The 15620-nt window shown below is 48.7% G+C and overlaps 1 protein-coding gene across 1 annotated transcript in view; it reads left to right on the plus strand.

Moving 5' to 3' along the window:
- The window catches only part of NOS3 (nitric oxide synthase 3), a 58632-nt gene that overhangs the window by 41602 nt on the left and 1410 nt on the right, over positions 1-15620 (plus strand). The window contains exons 17-25 of the mRNA XM_072154451.1: positions 5803-5935; positions 8732-8810; positions 10610-10800; positions 10879-11060; positions 11213-11423; positions 11525-11612; positions 13751-13872; positions 14009-14157; positions 15133-15327. Coding sequence (XP_072010552.1) covers positions 5803-5935; positions 8732-8810; positions 10610-10800; positions 10879-11060; positions 11213-11423; positions 11525-11612; positions 13751-13872; positions 14009-14157; positions 15133-15327 — 1350 coding nt within the window. The remainder of the gene's footprint in view (positions 1-5802; positions 5936-8731; positions 8811-10609; positions 10801-10878; positions 11061-11212; positions 11424-11524; positions 11613-13750; positions 13873-14008; positions 14158-15132; positions 15328-15620) is intronic.

Raw genomic sequence — 15620 nt, forward strand, 5'->3', positions numbered from 1 at the left:
CTCTCCCCTTGTCTTTGTACGGGCGTATTAATATATTTAAAATGATTTTTCTCCCAAAATTTCTATACCTTTTCCATGCCTGCCCTATACTACTTCCTAAGAGTCTGTTTAAACGCATAGACGGCATTCTCAGGTCCTTCTACTGGCAGAGTAGTGCCCCGCGATTCAGTCTAGCGCTGCTTCAGGCTCCCAAGTCTAGGGGTGGACTGGCTGCCCCGGATCTGTATCTTTATTACCTGGCTTCCCAGCTAGTATATGCCCAGTGGTGGATAGATATAGACATGGGTAATGCAGCTACTGCACTGGCTGGTGCCCTGGTAGGTTCCTACGAGGCCCTTACAAACCTGCTGTACAGGTATAAGTCCCCATCTGATACCCCACTTCCCCTACGTACGGTAGCGGTGTGCTGGCGTAGGGCACAATCCCTGATAGACACAGGCAGCTCTCCCCCTCTCTCGCCTAGGACTCCATTGTGGCTCAATCCGTGGCTCTCTCACTTCCTCTCCCTCCCGGGCTGGACAATGTGGGGGGCAGCGGGGGTGAAATTTGTAGGCCAGCTCTTATCCCCGGAAGCAGAGTTACTCAGCTTTAACGAGATAAGGGAGAGACATACTGTACCCAATACGGCCAGTTTCCATTACACGCAACTGCGACACGCATTCAAAGCCCAATTCGGCTCCTTCAGCCTGACAGTGAAATTCTCCAAACTAGAGACTCTGATGAGTACCCCGGACCTCCCTAAGCCACTCACTCAGTGCTATGCTCTCCTACAAGAGCAAAAGTCCAGACTGTTTGATAGAGCCTGTGAACGCTGGAGTCAGGATATCCCTGACCTGTCAGATGATGACTGGAGGGAGGTCGAACTGTCCTACTTCACATCTGTAGTGAGTGCGAGGGACTTCCTGATCCAATCTAAACTCCTCCATCGAGTTTACTTCACCCCTGCTAGACTATTCCGCATGGGAGCAATGCCCAATGATCTTTGCTTTCGCTGTCAGGCTGAAGTCGGATCCTTCCTGCATTGTGTCTGGTCCTGCCCTAGGGTTCTTGTCTTCTGGTCCGAAGTGCTGGAGTTCCTTAATTTACACTTTGATTTCCCACGATTACTATCTCCCTCTGTGTGTCTCCTCGGCATCATAAATGAAGTTGTCAATGGCCACTATGACAAAATTTTCTTTAGGTTTGTCCTATACTACGCCCGAAAAGTGGTGGTGATGACCTGGAAGGACCAGGAGCCCCCTCCATTAAAAAGATGGATACTACTTATTAACAGCGTCATTCCCCACTACCGGTCCCTGTATACCAACAGGAAGTGTCCCCAGAAGTTTGACCGCATCTGGTCCAGATGGTGCGAGACTCCCCATACAGCCTTATAATCACATGTGACATATACTCCTCTCCATGATGAAGGAGACTGAGCGTGCTGGTATGTGTGTGTGTGACTCCCCATACTGCCTTATAATCACATGTGATATACACTCCTCTCCATGATGAAGGAGACTGAGCGTGCTGGTGTGTGTGGGTGTGTGTGTGACTCCCCATACTGCCTTATAATCACATGTGATATACACTCCTCTCCATGATGAAGGAGACTGAGCGTGCTGGTGTGTGTGGGTGTGTGTGTGACTCCCCATACTGCCTTATAATCACATGTGATATACACTCCTCTCCATGATGAAGGAGACTGAGCGTGCTGGTGTGTGTGTGTGTGGGTGTGTGTGTGACTCCCCATACTGCCCTATAATCACATGTGATATATACTCCTCTCCATGATGAAGGAGACTGAGCGTGCTGGTATGTGTGTGTGTGTGTGTGTGACTCCCCATACAGCCTTATAATCCCATGTGATATATACTCCTCTCCATGATGAAGGAGACTGAGCGTGCTGGGGTGTGTGTGTGTGTGTGTGACTCCCCATACTGCCTTATAATCACATGTGATATATACTCCTCTCCATGATGAAGGAGACTGAGCGTGCTGGGGTGTGTGTGTGTGTGTGTGACTCCCCATACAGCCTTATAATCACATGTGATATATACTCCTCTCCATGATGAAGGAGACTGAGCGTGCTGGTGTGTGTGTGTGTGTGTGTGCGACTCCCCATACAGCCTTATAATCCCATGTGATATATACTCCTCTCCATGATGAAGGAGACTGAGCGTGCTGGTGTGTGTGTGTGTGTGCGCGACTCCCCATACAGCCTTATAATCACATGTGATTTATATTCCTCTCCATGATGAAGGAGACTGAGCGTGCTGGTATGTGTGTGTATGTGACTCCCCATACTGCCTTATAATCACATGTGATATACACTCCTCTCCATGATGAAGGAGACTGAGCGTGCTGGTATGTGTGTGTGTGTGTGTGACTCCCCATACTGCCTTATAATCACATGTGATATATACTCCTCTCCATGATGAAGGAGACTGAGCGTGCTGGTGTGTGTGTGTGTGTGTGTGTGTGACTCCCCATACTGCCTTATAATCACATGTGATATATACTCCTCTCCATGATGAAGGAGACTGAGCGTGCTGGTATGTGTGTGTGTGTGTGTGTGTGTGTGTGACTCCCCATACAGCCTTATAATCCCATGTGATATATACTCCTCTCCATGATGAAGGAGACTGAGCGTGCTGGTGTGTGTGTGTGTGTGCGCGACTCCCCATACAGCCTTATAATCACATGTGATTTATATTCCTCTCCATGATGAAGGAGACTGAGCGTGCTGGTATGTGTGTGTATGTGACTCCCCATACTGCCTTATAATCACATGTGATATACACTCCTCTCCATGATGAAGGAGACTGAGCGTGCTGGTATGTGTGTGTGTGTGTGTGTGTGTGACTCCCCATACAGCCTTATAATCCCATGTGATATATACTCCTCTCCATGATGAAGGAGACTGAGCGTGCTGGTGTGTGTGTGTGTGTGTGTGTGTGTGACTCCCCATACTGCCTTATAATCACATGTGATATATACTCCTCTCCATGATGAAGGAGACTGAGCGTGCTGGTATGTGTGTGTGTGTGTGTGTGTGTGTGTGACTCCCCATACAGCCTTATAATCCCATGTGATATATACTCCTCTCCATGATGAAGGAGACTGAGCGTGTTGGTGTGTGTGTGTGTGACTGACTGTCTATGTGTCAATAGTTATTTGTGTTGTATCAAGATGTCTGGCTGCAGTATCCTGCTGTTATCTACTATGTAATATCCCTCAGGTAGTTTTGAAACGCAGTAAGAACCTGACTGTTACCATGGCTGTTGTATAATAATCCTGTATTGGGGGGAAGGAAATATGTGACAGACAATCTTGATTTCTGGTTTTGTTTATTATGTTTGTATAAAAATTCAAAAACTGCAAAAATAAATACTTTTAAAAAAAAATGTAGTAGATGTGTCCTGCAGTCCTATGTAACAGCACAGATAACACAGTGATATCTCTGAGTACAGATCATGTAGTAGATGTGTCCTGCAGTCCCATGTAACACCACAGATAACACAGTGATATCTCTGAGTACAGATCATGTAGTAGATGTGTCCTGCAGTCCTATGTAACACCACAGGTAACACAGTGATATCTCTGAGTACAGATCATGTAGTAGATGTGTCCTGCAGTCCTATGTAACACCACAGATAACACAGTGATATCTCTGAGTATAGATCATGTAGTAGATGTGTCCTGCAGTCCTATGTAACACCACAGATAACACAGTGATATCTCTGAGTACAGATCATGTAGTAGATGTGTCCTGCAGTCCTATGTAACACCACAGATAACACAGTGATATCTCTGAGTACAGATCATGTAGTAGATGTGTCCTGCAGTCCTATGTAACAGCACAGATAACACAGTGATATCTCTGGGTACAGATCATGTAGTAGATGTGTCCTGCAGTCCTATGTAACACCACAGATAACACAGTGATATCTCTGAGTACAGATCATGTAGTAGATGTGACCTGCAGTCCCATGTAACACCACAGATAACACAGTGATATCTCTGAGTACAGATCATGTAGTAGATGTGTCCTGCAGTCCTATGTAACACCACAGATAACACAGTGATATCTCTGAGTACAGATCATGTAGTAGAGGTGTCCTGCAGTCCTATGTAACACCACAGATAACACAGTGATATCTCTGAGTACAGATCATGTAGTAGAGGTGTCCTGCAGTCCTATGTAACACCACAGATAACACAGTGATATCTCTGAGTACAGATCATGTAGTAGATGTGTCCTGCAGTCCTATGTAACAGCACAGATACACAGTGATATCTCTGAGTACAGATCATGTAGTAGATGTGTCCTGCAGTCCCATGTAACACCACAGATAACACAGTGATATCTCTGAGTACAGATCATGTAGTAGATGTGACCTGCAGTCCTATGTAACACCACAGATAACACAGTGATATCTCTGAGTACAGATCATGTAGTAGATGTGTCCTGCAGTCCCATGTAACACCACAGATAACACAGTGATATCTCTGAGTACAGATCATGTAGTAGATGTGTCCTGCAGTCCCATGTAACACCACAGATAACACAGTGATATCTCTGAGTACAGATCATGTAGTAGATGTGTCCTCCAGTCCTATGTAACACCACAGATAACACAGTGATATCTCTGAGTACAGATCATGTAGTAGATGTGTCCTGCAGTCCTATGTAACACCACAGATAACACAGTGATATCTCTGAGTACAGATCATGTAGTAGATGTGTCCTGCAGTCCTATGTAACACCACAGATAACACAGTGATATCTCTGAGTACAGATCATGTAGTAGATGTGACCTGCAGTCCTATGTAACAGCACAGATAACACAGTGATATCTCTGAGTACAGATCATGTAGTAGATGTGTCCTGCAGTCCTATGTAACACCACAGATAACACGGTGATATCTCTCTGAGTACAGATCATGTAGTAGATGTGTCCTGCAGTCCTATGTAACACCACAGATAACACAGTGATATCTCTGAGTACAGATCATGTAGTAGATGTGTCCTGCAGTCCTATGTAACACCACAGATAACACAGTGATATCTCTGAGTACAGATCATGTAGTAGATGTGTCCTGCAGTCCTATGTAACACCACAGATAACACAGTGATATCTCTGAGTACAGATCATGTAGTAGATGTGTCCTGCAGTCCTATGTAACACCACAGATAACACAGTGATATCTCTGAGTACAGATCATGTAGTAGGTGTGACCTGCAGTCCTATGTAACACCACAGATAACACAGTGATATCTCTGAGTACAGATCATGTAGTAGGTGTGTCCTGCAGTCCTATGTAACACCACAGATAACACAGTGATAACTCTGAGTACAGATCATGTAGTAGATGTGTCCTGCAGTCCTATGTAACACCAGTCCTATGTACAGATCATGTAGTAGATGTGTCCTGCAGTCCCATGTAACACCAGTCCTATGTACAGATCATGTAGTAGATGTGTCCTGCAGTCCCATGTAACACCAGTCCTATGTACAGATCATGTAGTAGATGTGTCCTGCAGTCCCATGTAACACCAGTCCTATGTACAGATCATGTAGTAGATGTGTCCTGCAGTCCCATGTAACACCAGTCCTATGTACAGATCATGTAGTAGATGTGTCCTGCAGTCCCATGTAACACCAGTCCTATGTACAGATCATATAGTAGATGTGTCCTGCAGTCCTATGTAACACCAGTCCTATGTACAGATCATGTAGTAGATGTGTCCTGCAGTCCCATGTAACACAGTGCTGCTGTAGGTGTGGTGTGACCCCTGTCTCCCCTCCCCCTCCTCAGGCCGCCTGTGACACGTTCTGTGTTGGAGATGACCCTGACTTGAACGTCCATGACTTCTTCAAGGCCAAGAGCAGCTGGCAGAGGTCCATGTACCGTCTCTCCATCCAGGCCTCGTCCCCGGACCTCGTCACTGGTAATTCATCATCTGCTTCCCCCAGGTCCTGAGTCACATCCTCCAGTCACTTCCAGAGCTGCACTCACACTTCACATCCTCCAGCATCTCCTCACTGTGCAGTGTCCTCACATCCTCCAGCATCTCCTCACTGTGCAGTGTCCTCACATCCCCCAGCATCTCCTCACTGTGCAGTGTCCTCACATCCCCCAGCGTCTCCTCACTGTGCAGTGTCCTCACATCCTCCAGCATCTCCTCACTGTGCAGTGTCCTCAAATCCTCCAGCATCTCCTCACTGTGCAGTGTCCTCACATCCTCCAGCATCTCCTCACTGTGCAGTGTCCTCAAATCCTCCAGCATCTCCTCACTGTGCAGTGTCCTCACATCCTCCAGTGTCTCCTCACTGTGCAGCGTCCTCACATCCTCCAGTGTCTCCTCACTGTGCAGCGTCCTCACATCCCCCAGCGTCTCCTCACTGTGCAGTGTCCTCACATCCTCCAGCATCTCCTCACTGTGCAGCGTCCTCACATCCTCCAGTGTCTCCTCACTGTGCAGCGTCCTCACATCCTCCAGCGTCTCCTCACTGTGCAGCGTCCTCACATCCTCCAGCGTCTCCTCACTGTGCAGCGTCCTCACATCCCCCAGCGTCTCCTCACTGTGCAGCGTCCTCACATCCCCCAGCATCTCCTCACTGTGCAGTGTCCTCACATCCTCCAGCATCTCCTCACTGTGCAGTGTCCTCACATCCCCCAGCATCTCCTCACTGTGCAGTGTCCTCACATCCTCCAGCATCTCCTCACATCCTCCAGCATCTCCTCACATCCTCCAGCATCTCCTCACTGTGCAGTGTCCTCACATCCTCCAGCATCTCCTCACTGTGCAGTGTCCTCACATCCTCCAACATATCCTCACTGTGCAGTGTCCTCACATCCTCCAGCATCTCCTCACATCCTCCAGCATCTCCTCACATCCTCCAGCATCTCCTCACTGTGCAGTGTCCTCACATCCCCCAGCATCTCCTCACTGTGCAGTGTCCTCACATCCTCCAGCATCTCCTCACTGTGCAGTGTCCTCACATCCTCCAGCATCTCCTCACTGTGCAGTGTCCTCACATCCTCCAGCATCTCCTCACTGTGCAGTGTCCTCACATCCCCCAGCATCTCCTCACATCCCCCAGCATCTCCTCACATCCTCCAGCATCTCCTCACATCCTCCAGCATCTCCTCACTGTGCAGTGTCCTCACATCCTCCAGCATCTCCTCACTGTGCAGTGTCCTCACATCCTCCAGCATCTCCTCACTGTGCAGTGTCCTCACATCCTCCAGCATCTCCTCACTGTGCAGTGTCCTCACATCCCCCAGCATCTCCTCACATCCTCCAGCATCTCCTCACATCCTCCAGCATCTCCTCACTGTGCAGTGTCCTCACATCCTCCAGCATCTCCTCACTGTGCAGTGTCCTCACATCCTCCAGCATATCCTCACTGTGCAGTGTCCTCACATCCTCCAGCATATCCTCACTGTGCAGTGTCCTCACATCCTCCAGCATCTCCTCACTGTGCAGTGTCCTCACATCCTCCAGCATCTCCTCACTGTGCAGTGTCCTCACATCCTCCAGCATCTCCTCACTGTGCAGTGTCCTCACATCCCCCAGCATCTCCTCACTGTGCAGTGTCCTCACATCCCCCAGCATCTCCTCACTGTGCAGTGTCCTCACATCCCCCAGCATCTCCTCACTGTGCAGTGTCCTCACATCCTCCAGCATCTCCTCACTGTGCAGTGTCCTCACATCCTCCAGCATCTCCTCACTGTGCAGTGTCCTCACATCCTCCAGCATCTCCTCACTGTGCAGTGTCCTCACATCCTCCAGCATCTCCTCACTGTGCAGTGTCCTCACATCCTCCAGCATCTCCTCACTGTGCAGTGTCCTCACATCCTCCAGCATCTCCTCACTGTGCAGTGTCCTCACATCCTCCAGCATCTCCTCACTGTGCAGTGTCCTCACATCATCCTGCATCTCCTCACTGTGCAGTGTCCTCACATCCTCCAGCATCTCCTCACTGTGCAGTGTCCTCACATCCCCCAGCATCTCCTCACATCCTCCAGCATCTCCTCACATCCTCCAGCATCTCCTCACTGTGCAGTGTCCTCACATCCTCCAGCATCTCCTCACTGTGCAGTGTCCTCACATCCTCCAGCATCTCCTCACTGTGCAGTGTCCTCACATCCTCCAGCATCTCCTCACTGTGCAGTGTCCTCACATCCCCCAGCATCTCCTCACTGTGCAGTGTCCTCACATCCTCCAGCATCTCCTCACTGTGCAGTGTCCTCACATCCTCCAGCATCTCCTCACTGTGCAGTGTCCTCACATCCTCCAGCATCTCCTCACTGTGCAGTGTCCTCACATCCTCCAGCATCTCCTCACTGTGCAGTGTCCTCACATCCTCCAGCATCTCCTCACTGTGCAGTGTCCTCACATCCTCCAGCATCTCCTCACTGTGCAGTGTCCTCACATCATCCTGCATCTCCTCACTGTGCAGTGTCCTCACATCCTCCAGCATCTCCTCACTGTGCAGTGTCCTCACATCCTCCAGCATCTCCTCACTGTGCAGTGTCCTCACATCCCCCAGCATCTCCTCACTGTGCAGTGTCCTCACATCCTCCAGCATCCCCTCACTGTGCAGTGTCCTCACAGTCTGTATTCGGTTCTGTGCTATGGACGTCTAAAACAGAATAAAAAGATCCTCCCAAATTATACTCAGAGATGCAAAACAAACTCCTTATGATTTCCAAGATCTCTTTGGGTTTGTGTCCTCAGGTCTCTCTCAGGTGCACAGGAGGAAGGTGTACGAGGCCTCGCTGATATCCAAGGAGAATCTACAGAGCGAGCAGTCCAGGTAATGGGACATGGGTGTATGATGGAGATAATACTGCAGTACTCCTGCTATCACTCCTGGGTACTACAGAGGATACACAGAGGCTGCTCCTCTACTCCTGCTGTCACTGCATTACTCACCTGCAGGACAGTATGTACAGAATGAGGCCCCTCTGTCCTCCTGACCCCCCCCCCCCCCAAGTCTCCTCTGTCCTCCTGACCCCCCCAAGTCTCCTCTGTCCTCCTGACCCCCCCAAGTCTCCTCTGTCCTCCTGACCCCCCCAAGTCTCCTCTGTCCTCCTGACCCCCCCAAGTCTCCTCTGTCCTCCTGACCCCCCCAGACTCCTCTGTCCTCCCCCTCCAGACTCCTCTGTCCTCCCCCTCCAGACTCCTCTGTCCTCCCCCTCCAGACTCCTCTGTCCTCCTCCTCCAGACCCCTCTGTCCTCCTCCTCCTCCAGACCCCTCTGTCCTCCTCCTCCTCCTCCAGACCCCTCTGTCGTCCCCCTGCCTCCAGACCCCTCTGTCCCCCTGCCTCCAGACCCCTCTGTCCTCCTCCAGACTCCTCTGTCCCCCTGCCTCCAGACCCCTCTGTCCTCCTCCTCCTCCATACCCCTCTGTGCTCCTCCTCCTCCAGACTCCTCTGTCCTCCTCCTCCTTCCAGTCTCCTCTGTCCTGTCTCCAGACCCCTCTGTCCTCCTCCTCCTCCAGACTCCTCTGTCCCCCTGCCTCCAGACTCCTCTGTCCTCCTCCTCCTCCAGACCCCTCTGTCCTCCTCCTTCCAGTCTTCTCTGTCCTCCTCCTCCTTCCAGTCTCCTCTGTCCTGTCTCCAGACCTTTGTGCCTCTCTGAACTACCTTTCTTTGCTTTTCTGGATCTCGCCATACAACATCCCCCTATTGGGGCCAGAACTAAGGGCTTGGGGCAGCTGGGTTCCCCTTGTACCTGAGTGGCTGGCTTGAGCGTGGCCTAGCGCTGGACTGGTCACAGTCGCTTGGTCCAGGTGGATCAGGCCTCGTCCATGTTGGGCAGGTCTGGCAGGCGGATAGTAAGAAGAGGGAGAAGCCGCTGTAAGGTGGAAGTAGTTCTCCCTGAGGCACCCACGTTATAGTCACGTGTAAGGGATTCCATGGTAGAGGCAGAGGCCGTGATGTTAGCGGCAGACAGGGATCACACGTAGACATCACACAGTTCCTTTATTCCAGAACCTGAACAGATAGAAGTCCAATCTGTCCAGGTCCAAGGTATCTGGTGGATAATGTCTGGCAGAGGAGGCTCACAGCCCAGTGTCAGGAGCTTTGGGCCTGTTAGGAGCCTCTTTAGCAGTAATCCTAGGCAGGTTCTGTTAGGGATGAGAACTGCAGGAGGCCTCATGTCTGCAGCCGTGTGTCCTGTAGCAAGGACTCATCTGGTTTCAGTAAGAGCTTGATCTCGCCGGGAAATTACCAGCCACTGGGAGTTTTATATAAACTTCCCCTGGGGGTGGAGAGTACTGGATCCAACCAGGGACCTTGTGACAGATTTGGATCGACAAAGATCAAACATCACATAACATTGGTGAAAACAGATATTGTGCAGCTGTAATACCAGTTATGGTCAGTAGATGGCCTACATCTTGGGGATATTGGTAAAGGACCCGTCCAGCGGGCCATTACGTGTCCTGCTCCAGCATCTTCTAACCCCACCTTAGGAATTTTATGTGCTACTCCAGACCCCTCTATCTCACATCCAGACACCTCCACATCTCCCTGGCAGAAGATGAATTGTATTTTGGTAACGTCCTATGTCTTTCCCCCTCTTCCGCGGGCTCTTTCCTCCTCTCAGCCGCTCTACCATTTTGATCAAGTTGAACACAGAGGATCAGCACGAGCTGCGCTACTCACCTGGAGACCACCTGGGCATCTTCCCATGTAACCGAGAGGAACTGGTGCAGGCTCTGCTGGAACGCGTGGAAGACCCCCCACCCGCCAATGACACGGTGCAGGTGGAAACCATGGACAAAGACTCAAGCAGACGTGAGTGGGGGCTGCCATCACCCTGAGGGTCCGCAATGCGGCGGTCACTAGTCTTAGACTCTATGTTTCTCCTCACAGGATTGGGGGCCGGTCGTAAGGCCACCTGGGTCTCTGACACTAGAATCCCCCCGTGTACACTGCGACAGGCACTGACTAACTACCTGGACATCACTACACCCCCCACACCGCAGCTGCTGCAGCTCTTCAGTGTCTTATGTGAAGATCCTGAGGAGCGGCTAAGACTGGAGACCCTCAGCCAGGTACAACTAGGACTGAAGTGCTGATATAATTTAGTTAGTACCGCCCACGAGGAACTGGGGCTGGAGATAATAGTTACTTGGCTTCAAGGAGGATTGAGATGTCCGCTGCTTAGATGAGAGCGTCCCACCCATCCTAATTCTTACCCCTGCAGGATGCCCGTCAGTACGAGGAGTGGAAGTGGTTCCGGTGCCCGACTCTGGTGGAAGTGCTGGAGGAGTTCCCGTCCATCAGTGTCCCCAGCTCCCTGCTCCTCACACAACTACCCCTCCTCCAGCCCCGATACTACTCTATCAGCTCCTGCCTGGAGGCCTACCCCAACCAGATCCACCTGACCGTGGCCGTGGTGTCCTATCACACGCAGGGTGAGTGTATGTACCATCAGTCAGGTCACCTCAGTACATAGGTGAGGGGCTCCAGAACCTTCATTATTCTAAATAATCCCCTCCCCCATTATATATTACAGAAAACAAGGGTCCTCTTCATTATGGTGTTTGTTCAACATGGCTGGACCAGCTGACTCCGGGAGCACCAGTCCCTTGCTTTGTAAGAGGGTAAGATCTTCAAATACTGCCCCCTATGTACAGGAATATAACTACTATAATACTGCCCCCTATGTACAGGAATATAACTACTATAATACTGCCCCCTATGTACAAGAATATAACTACTATAATACTGCTCCCTATGTACAGGAATATAACTACTATAATACTGCCCCCTATGTACAGGAATATAACTACTATAATACTGCTCCCCTATATACAGGAATATAACTACTATAATACTGCCCCCTATGTACAAGAATATAACTACTATAATACTGCCCCCTATGTACAGGAATATAACTACTATAATACTGCCCCCTATGTACAGGAATATAACTACTATAATACTGCCCCCTATGTACAAGAATATAACTACTATAATACTGCTCCCTATGTACAGGAATATAACTACTATAATACTGCCCCCTATGTACAAGAATATAACTACTACAATACCGCCCCCTATGTACAGGGATATAACTTCTATAATACCGCCCCCTATGTACAGGAATATAACTACTATAATACTGCCCCCTATGTACAAGAATATAACTACTATAATACTGCCCCCTATGTACAGGAATATAACTACTATAATACTGCCCCCTATGTACAAGAATATAACTACTATAATACTGTCCCCTATGTACAGGAATATAACTACTATAATATTGCCTCCTATGTACAGGAATATAACTACTATAATACTGCACCCTATGTACAGGAATATAACTACTATAATACTGCCCCCTATGTACAGGAATATAACTACTATAATACTGCCCCCTATGTACAGGAATATAACTACTACAATACCGCCCCCTATGTACAGGAATATAACTACTATAATATTGCCTCCTATGTACAGGAATATAACTACTATAATACTGCACCCTATGTACAGGAATATAACTACTATAATACTGCCCCCTATGTACAGGAATATAACTACTATAATACTGCCCCCTATGTACAGGAATATAACTACTACAATACCGCCCCCTATGTACAGGAATATAACTACTACAATACCGCCCCCTATGTACAGGAATATAACTACTACAATACCGCCCCCTATGTACAGGAATATAACTACTATAATACCGCCCCCTATGTACAGGAATATAACTACTATAATACCGCCCCCTATGTACAGGAATATAACTACTATAATACCGCCCCCTATGTACAGGAATATAACTACTATAATACTGCACCCTATGTACAGGAATATAACTACTATAATACTGCCCCCTATGTACAGGAATATAACTACTATAATACTGCCCCCTATGTACAGGAATATAACTACTACAATACCGCCCCCTATGTACAGGAATATAACTACTACAATACCGCCCCCTATGTACAGGAATATAACTACTATAATACCGCCCCCTATGTACAGGAATATAACTACTATAATACCGCCCCCTATGTACAGGAATATAACTACTATAATACCGCCCCCTATGTACAGGAATATAACTACTATAATACTGCACCCTATGTACAGGAATATAACTACTATAATACTGCCCCCTATGTACAGGAATATAACTACTATAATACTGCCCCCTATGTACAGGAATATAACTACTACAATACCGCCCCCTATGTACAGGAATATAACTACTACAATACCGCCCCCTATGTACAGGAATATAACTACTATAATACCGCCCCCTATGTACAGGAATATAACTACTATAATACCGCCCCCTATGTACAGGAATATAACTACTATAATACCGCCCCCTATGTACAGGAATATAACTACTATAATACTGCCCCCTATGTACAGGAATATAACTACTATAATACCGCCCCCTATGTACAGGAATATAACTACTATAATACCGCCCCCTATGTACAGGAATATAACTACTATAATACCGCCCCCTATGTACAGGAATATAACTACTATAATACTGCCCCCTATGTACAGGAATATAACTACTATAATACTGCTCCTATGTACAGGAATATAACTACAATAATACTGCCCCCTATGTACAGGAATAAAACTACTACAATACCGCCCCCTGTGTACAGGAATAAAACTACTATAATACTGCCCCCTGTGTACAGGAATATAACTACTATAACATGTCATATAATATTTGTTCTGTCTCTCTATACAGGGCTCCATCTTTCCACCTCCCCTCTGACTCTATGGCGCCCTGCATCTTGGTGGGGCCGGGGACGGGTATTGCACCTTTCAGGGGCTTCTGGCAGCAGAGACTTTATGACATTGAAAATAAAAGTAAGTCGTCCTTTGTGTCTCCTGCTGCAGTAATAATGAGGGCTCTGGGTAACATCCATATCGTGCCTGAAGTAGGAGTGACCCAGGGGCCCGGTGTCCTGGACTCTCCGCCCTCATAGTCCCCTCTGTCCTGCAGGTCTGGTTCCTGGTGAAATGACCTTGGTGTTTGGCTCCAGATGTGCAGAGCTGGATCACATCTATAAGGAGGAGACCTACGAGGCACAGAAGAGGGGCGCCCTCAGCCAGATCTACACCGCCTTCTCACGCCAGCCCGGCTGCCCAAAGGTAGGAGAGGAGGACTCAAACACCATGCACCACAGGCGCCATCTAGTGTCCATCTGGCAGAATACATATCACTTCTCTATTCAGTCTTTGAACATCACATGGACACAGAAACCTGGAAACTTAACAAGCTTTACCACTTTGGCATCTTCATGAGCAAATTAGTCCTGCTTCTCCCCCTCCCACTCATAGAGAAAGCCTGTGAGTCCTGCTTCTCCCCCTCCCACTCATAGAGAAAACCTGTGAGTTCTGCTTCCTCCACCCACTCATAGAGAAAGCCTGTGGGTCCTGCTTCTCCCCCACCCACTCATAGAGAAAGCCTGTGAGTCCTGCTTCTCCCCCTCCCACTCATAGAGAAAGCCTGTGAGTCCTGCTTCCCCCTCCTACTCATAGAGAAAGCCTGTGAGTCCTGCTTCCTCCACCCACTCATAGAGAAAGCCTGTGGGTCCTGCTTCCTCCTCCCTCTCATAGAGAAAGCCTGTGGGTCCTGCTTCTCCTCCTCCCACTCATAGAGAAAGCCTGTGGGTCCTGCTTCTCCTCCTCCCACTCATAGAGAAAGCCTGTGGGTCCTGCTTCTCCCCCTCCCACTCATAGAGAAAGCCTGTGAGTCCTTGTTCCTCCTCCCACTCATAGAGAAAGCCTGTGAGTCCTTGTGTTCCTCTCACTCATAGCTTTTTATCTTTACTATACACTAAGAGTCACCACTAGGGGGAGATCACAGCATATGAATTTATTTGAATGAAAGAAGTCTGCAGTGACCTCCTCCCAGTGGTGGCTGCAGACGTACTGATTGGTAGCTGTTCGGAGCAGGGGATTTGGAGCTCTGTACCGGGTATAGATATATTGTACAGCTGATAAAGCTGATCTCTCTGTATTGTTGGAGGCGTGGTCCTGTGGCCTGTAGTGTAACATGTGGGAGGGGCATACAGAATACTTTGCACTGTATTTGAAGTCACTCTTAGTATTTTTGTCTTTCAGACCTACGTGCAGGACATCCTGCGCACTCAGCTGGCGTGCCACGTGTACGATGTTCTGTGCCAGGAGAACGGACACATGTACATATGTGGTGACGTCACCATGGCAACTGACGTGCTGCAGACGGTGCAGCTCATCCTCGTGTCTCAGGGGGACATGAGCATCATCGAGGCCGGAGACTACATCGGGGAGCTGCGGGTAGGTGATTCTGGAGAGCAGTGTCTTATGGGAGCTTAGCACATGTGACCACGTCCTCAATCTGATCTCAACAAACATCCAACAGCAATTAAATGGAACCAGATTAGTAACAATTTTTATCTACATTGGTTGGGGAGATGCGATTGGTCAAGCAGCTTCCAGGGGGTACAATCTGCAGTGAATGTAATAATTGTCTTGTATCTGTTGGTGGGAAGAGATTGGGCGATCTCATGGTGTATATAGAGATTGGAGAATAAAGTTATTGGTCGCTGGACGTTCCTTTAGTTGGATGG

The sequence above is a fragment of the Engystomops pustulosus genome, chromosome 5, assembly GCF_040894005.1.
Source record: "Engystomops pustulosus chromosome 5, aEngPut4.maternal, whole genome shotgun sequence".
Taxonomy (NCBI): Eukaryota; Metazoa; Chordata; class Amphibia; order Anura; family Leptodactylidae; genus Engystomops; species Engystomops pustulosus.